The sequence below is a fragment of the Natrix helvetica genome (assembly GCF_964273705.1).
Source record: "Natrix helvetica genome assembly, chromosome: 1".
NCBI classification, from domain to species: domain Eukaryota; kingdom Metazoa; phylum Chordata; class Lepidosauria; order Squamata; family Natricidae; genus Natrix; species Natrix helvetica.
In genome coordinates this window covers 366,375,942-366,382,622 of record NC_138548.1, presented here as the reverse complement: position 1 = coordinate 366,382,622, position 6,681 = coordinate 366,375,942, and the positions used below count along the sequence as shown (strand labels likewise).

General features: G+C 43.3%; 1 protein-coding gene across 1 annotated transcript in view; it reads left to right on the top strand.

Annotated features, from left to right (window-relative positions):
* Nucleotides 1-805: 805 nt before the first annotated feature.
* LOC309384791 (uncharacterized protein) overlaps nucleotides 806-6,681 on the top strand; it is a 30,633-nt gene continuing 24,757 nt past the window's right edge. Inside the window, exons 1-2 of the mRNA XM_081938575.1 lie at nucleotides 806-916; nucleotides 1,033-1,100. Of these exons, the coding sequence (XP_081794701.1) occupies nucleotides 1,044-1,100 (57 nt within the window). The 5' untranslated portion in view covers nucleotides 806-916; nucleotides 1,033-1,043. The remainder of the gene's footprint in view (nucleotides 917-1,032; nucleotides 1,101-6,681) is intronic.

The window sequence follows — 6,681 nt, the reverse complement described above, 5'->3', positions numbered from 1 at the left end:
GAATAACTTGCAGGGATCCGTCCTGAAGCCCCAGAAATTCCCCTGTGAAGGAAAAGGCACCTGGAGACCCACCAGAGTCCTTGGACCCACCTGGAGTTGCTCTGCAGGAGAGAGAAAGGATGGAGACGCAACCTTTGGCCAAGGAGGGAAGCGGAAAAGGCCCTTCAGCTGCTCAGCCTGGGAAGGTGGGGAAGCTCTGGACAAGGACTGGGCAGAAGATCCTGGAGGAGGAAACCATCCGCCCTTCTGAAGTTCAGCCGCAGAATTTCATCCAATACCAGGAGGCTGAAGGTCCCCGAGGACTTTGCAGCCGACTCCATGACATTTGCAGGCGATGGCTGAGACCAGATAAGCACACCAAAGCCCAGATGCTGGACCTGGTGGTTCTGGAGCAGCTCCTGGCTATCCTGCCCCCAGAGATGGAGTGCTGGGTGCGGGAGTGTGGAGCAGAGAGCAGCTCCCAGGCGGTGGCCCTGGCTGAAGGCTTCTTCCTGAGCCAGTCGGAGGAGCAGAAGGTTCAGTTGCAGGTGAGAGACTTTAGGGAGCTCAAAAGGGAATCAAGGATGAGTTTGAATACTTCACCCCTCCTTCCCAAACTTCTCTGACATTCATAATATGTGATGATGTCCCACCAATTCTTGTAGGAGATTGTTCCACTGTTTTCTCACTCAACCTCACGGATGGATATTGGGGGCTTTGAGGTCGTGTTCCGAATATAGGAATCCACTTTCCATTTCATGTGATTTTATTTCGTGTGAAGTACATTAATTCTGCTTGTTTTCTCCTTCCTCCTACTGGAAGTGCTGCACTGTGGAGATCAGAGATCCTGAGGGAAAGAAGAATCCATCAAATCCCCCTCAGGAGCTATTTTTCAGGAGGATCCCTTGGGTAGATCAAAGTCTGGACACCTCAGGAGGTAATGGAAGATCCTCAAATTACTCATCTGTCTTACCTTCACTCTCTCTTCTCTTCTATGGAATACCTCCTCCTCTTTTGTAAATTATGCATTTTGAAATCATTTATTCTTTACAGAGAAAAAAAGAATGAAGTTTTCTGGTGTTTCTGACGGAGATCAAACAGCAGTTGAACATCCAAATCAAGTAAGAAAGGGAAAAGTTATTAGATTTGTATTCTTTCTTCAGGAAGTGAAATGGGTGTGCAGAGTGCTCTCTCCTTCTATTTTCCCCTCTTGTTTGGCCTGGATTATTTTTGTGTTCTTCCACAACATGGGCAGCAGAATAGCAGATTCAACCAGCACAGCTTCCTCTGGTTACCTTGTTCGTCAATTTTGCATTTAGAAGAAGAAATTTTTAAAAATCCTTCAGGAATTAGGAATAAACACATCACAGTGGCAAGAACTGCTAGAGACCCATTCGTTTTGTCATTCTTTGACTTGGAATTGTGCAGTGCTAATGAAAAACAAATAAATACATTGCTGCATTACTCTTTTTAAAAAGCCTTGTTTATAACTGGTAGTTTAAAAAATAAGCAAATCATATTAAAAAATAAAGCAGAATTTTAAAATGGAAAGTGAATGGCCACCTAGAGCAGGTAATTACAATACTTGGGCTACAAAATAATTTCCAATCCTCTAATTTGTTCCTGGATTAGGAGATCAAACATTCCCGCTTTGCAAAGTCTGAGAAATGACTTTCTCAGGGAACTTTTTCTTCTTTCTTTCTTTCCATTCAGCCAATGGCTCAGACTACTAGATCAATAGATGATAGACAGAGCGATAGATCAGTTGATTCAGATGTGGGATTACTTTACTGTGAAGCAATGTAAATTCTGCAGAATCAATCTTCTTGATAAAACTTGCCCAAAATATTTCTTCAGTTTTAGAAATTTTCAGAATTGTCCATTTTTTTCACCGAAAATTAGGACTTGTGTGAAGCACAGCCACTTAACTTAGTGCATAACTTTGCTTTGGGAATTTGGGAACAATGGAGAAGAATAATAGAATTGGTAGGGATCTTGGAGGTCTTCTAGTCCAAACTCTTTCTCTTTCCTATAACATTTCAGATAAATGACTGTCCAATTTCGTCTTAAACATTAAACAGTATTGGAGCATCCACAACTTCTGGAGAATAGTTAGGGCTCCTCTTCTTTGTGGCAGCCCTTAGATATTGCAACACTGCTATTATGTCAGTGATAACTAGATATGCCCAATTCCAGCAACCGTTCTTCATATGTTTTAGCCTCCAGGACCCTAATCATTTTGCTTGGTCTTCTTTTTATTCTTTCCAGAATCTCAAGATCTTCTTTACATCTGGAAACCAAAACTGGATGCAGTATTCCAGAGCATATATAGCATTATAAAGTGGTTCTGACACTTCATGTGATCTTGATTCTATCCCTCTCTTAATGCAGCCTATGATTCTGTTGGGTTTTTTTTGGCACCTATAGCCTACTGCTGACTCATGTTTAAGTGATTGTCCACTAGGACTCCAAGACCCCTGTTGCACATACTACTGTTGAGCCAGGTATCACCTAATCCCGTGATGGCAAACCTATGGGAGAGGTGGCACACAGAGCCCTCTCTGCGGGCATGCCAACCGTCGCCCCAGCCTAGCTCCACCATGCATGTATATGCGCCTCCCGCCAGCAACTGGTTTTTGGTTCTGCCACACATGTGCAGGGGACTGATGCAAGTGGGGGATGCGTGCGCACATGCATGGGGGCGGGGTTCACTTGTGGGTGGGCTCACATTGCATTTTAGGTGTTTGCGTGTGGGCACACTCCTCCCCTGTGCCCTGCTTTTGGCCTGGAAGGATTGCTGCACCAACCTGGCATCCGTACGGGGTACGGGGTGCCCTACAAGTCCCCCGGTGCGCCCAGTTTGGGACCTAGAAAACCGCCTGCACCAACTTGGACGCTATATGGGGTGTGGGAGGGAGGGGTTGCATTTTGGGGTAGTGCGTTCGCGCTTTGGCCTCTTGCCAACAAAAAGGTTAGTCATCACTCATCTATTCTATGCCCAAGCATTTGGTTTTTCCTTCCTAAATGTCGATCGTAACATTTCTCACCGTTGATTTTCATTTTGTTAGATGGGACCCAATCTGTCGACCCTTCTATATCTCGAGTTTATCTTCTGGAGTGTTGGTATTCTTGTCAATTTGATGAGTTCCCCTTCTATCCCCTTGTCTAAATCATTGATGAAGATGAACAGATTTTGCAAATCTTCCTGTTCTGTTCTTTTTCCTTTGTTCAGGAGAGTATGGTGTCCTTTGAGGAGGTAGCTGTGTATTTCTCTGAGGAGGAATGGTCTCAGCTGGATCCTGACCAGAAAGCATTGCATTCGGAAGTCATGCTTGAAAACTATAGGAACGTGGTCTCTTTGGGTAAGAGTTTTCTTGTCCCAACCGTCGCCCAACAAGATAAAATAAGGAAACAAATTATTGGGAAAAGTGTGAAGCTAATCAAAGATAAATTACATGTAAGCGAACACTATTTAACCCAAGACAAAGGAGAAGATGCTATAAGACACAATGGAAAAAATTACAATAGCACATTCATTCATCCTCTTGGAAATAACTTCCTTACACCTCAAAAACCGATTCACACAAAAAAGGACTCTTATAAATGTTTGGAATCTGGAAAACATTTTAGAGCAGGAAAGCAACTTACTTCCCATGAAAGGACTCACACAGGGGAGGAGCTATACAAATGCAGAGAGTATGGTAACAGGTTCAGAAGTGACAGTAATCTTATTACCCATAAAAGGATTCACTCAGGAGACAAACCATATAAATGCATGGAGTGTGGGAAAACCTTTACTCGTAGCGATGGACTTAGAAACCACAAAATGATCCATGCAGGGGAAAAGCCATTTAAATGCACGGAGTGTGGAAAGACCTTTGCTCTGAGCAGTGGACTTAGATGCCACAAAAGGATCCACACAGGGGAAAAGCCATTTAAATGCATGGAGTGTGGAAAGACCTTTGCTCATCGTGGTCATCTTATTTCCCATAACATGATCCACACAGGGGAGAAACCATTTAAATGCATGGAGTGTGGGAAAACCTTTACTCGTAGCAATGAACTTAGGTACCACAAAATGATCCACGCAGGGGAAAAGCCATTTAAATGCATGGAGTGTGGAAAGACCTTTGCTCTGAGCAGTAGACTTAGATGCCACAAAAGGATCCACACAGGGGAAAAGCCATTTAAATGCATGGAGTGTGGAAAGACCTTTGCTTTGAACAGTAGACTTAGATGCCACAAAAGGATCCACACAGGGGAAAAGCCATTTAAATGCATGGAGTGTGGAAAGACCTTTGCTTTGAGCAGTAGACTTAGAAGGCACAAAATGATCCACATAGTAGAAAAACCATATAAATGCATGGAGTGTGGAAAGACCTTTGCTTTGAGCAGTAGACTTAGAAGCCACAAAAGGTTCCACACAGGGGAAAAGCCATTTAAATGCATGGAGTGTGGAAAAACCTTTGCTCAGCATGGTCATCTTATTTCCCATAACATGATCCACACTGGAGAGAAACCATATAAATGCATGGAGTGTGGGAAAACCTTTGCTCGTAGCAATGGACTTGGACGCCACAAAAGGATCCACACAGGGGAAAAGCCATTTAAATGCATGGAGTGTGGAAAGACCTTTGCTCAGCATGGTCATCTTATTTCCCATAAGATGATCCATACAGGGGAGAAACCATTTAAATGCATGGAGTGTGGGAAAACCTTTGCTCGTAGCAATGGACTTGGACGCCACAAAAGGATCCACACAGGGGAAAAGCCATTTAAATGCATGGAGTGTGGAAAGACCTTTGCTTTGAGCAGTGGACTTAGGTACCACAAAATGATCCACACAGGGGAAAAGCCATTTAAATGCATGGAGTGTGGGAAAACCTTTGCTCTGAGCAGTAGACTTAGAAGCCACAAAAGGATCCACACTGGAGAGAAACCATTTAAATGAATGGAGTGTGGAAAGACGTTTACAAAGAGCAATGCTCTTACTTCTCACAACAGAATCCACACAGTAGAGAAGCCCTATAAATGTGGAAAGACCTTTGCTCAAAATAGTAATCTTACTTCTCATAAAAGGATGGGAGAAAGTATCTAGCAATAGCAATTCCACTTCAGACTTATCTACCACTCCACAAAGCTTTATAGCAATATTTGAGCAGTTTACAAAGTCAGCATATTGTCCCAAGAAATCTGGGTCCTCATTATAGGCTGAATCAATCATGAGCTGTTGGTAATTTGCTTGTACTACTGCATTCTATCTTCTGACCCACCATGTCTATAGATTTTTATGTGTACAGATATTGTGCCTTTCTGATCCATATGAAACAAGGGTGAATCCAACAAAGTGAAATTTAATGTGTAGAAAAGTAAGATTTTACACCTGGGCAGAAAAACAGACTACATGAAACCTGGCTAAAAATAGTAACACTTAGAGGGACCTTGGGAGTCTGAATGGATGATCACCTGAACATTAGTTATATGTGTGCAGCAGCAGCCAAAAAAGCTAATACAATGTTTGGTTGTATAAACAGAAGCATGGAATCAAATTCACATGAAATATTAGTACCATTTTATAAAGCCTTAGCAAAACCACACTTGGAATACTTCATCCAGTTTTGGACATTACATTACAAAAAAGATGTTTAGGCTTTGGAAAAAAATGTAAAGAAGAGCAGCTAAGATGATCAAAGATCTAAAGACGAAAACATGCGAAGAATTGTTGCAGGACTTTGGTTTGGCTAGTCTAGAGAAAAAGATGGGAGTAGAAGTGACATAATAGCAGTATTCCAGTACTTGAGAGGCTTCCAGAAAGTAGAAGGGGGTCAATTTATTTTTCAAAGCATCAGCGGACAGGACAAGAAGCAATGCAGATGAACTAAGCAGCCTGGAATTAACAAGAATCTCCCTTACAGTGAGGACCATCAACCAGTGGAACAGTTTGCCTTCAGACATTGTGGGTGCTTCATCACTGGATGTTTTTAAGAGACTGGATAGTCACTTTTCTGAAATGGTCATAGGAGAGTGTTAGCAAACCTTTTTGGCACCAAGTGCTGAAACCAGAATGCACGTATATGTGCTGGAAACCAGAAGAGCAACTGCTCTTCTGTGCTCCAGTGCCCACATGCACACTGGCTAGTTGGACTCCACACGCAGGAGCATCGGAAACCGGAAAAGCAGCTGCCCAGTGCACATGTGCAAGCCGGCCAGCTGATCTCTGCATGTGTATGCATGCCGGAAAGTGGAAGAGCAGCTGCCTGGTGTGCATGCATGTGCCAGCCCCCTGGCCTTCCGCTTTCTGGAGCCCACACCCACACCCATGCAAAAATCAGCTGGCTAGTGTGTCGGGCCTGTAGTTATGTTCTTTTTAGGATCTTTGGCCTGCCACACTTTTTATTAATTTCCTATGCTGTTTCAATAGTGTAGTAGTTGGGAGGGGGGAATAGAAAGGGGTAGGATTGTAGAATGTATTGTTGACATTCTTTTATAGAAGCTCAAGGTCATCTTTTGTCTCCGCACCTCGACACGTGACCGGAAGCAGAGGGGTGTAGATGCCAGCGTGGAAGATGATGATAGGAACATGTGATGGATTTGGGGGTGTGGGGATAGATCATGAACTTTCAACTGGGTGGAATTCCAAGGGAAAAATCAGAGTTGGAATTCCATAGCCGTGCTAACTTGCCTGTTATGAATAAATGGGAA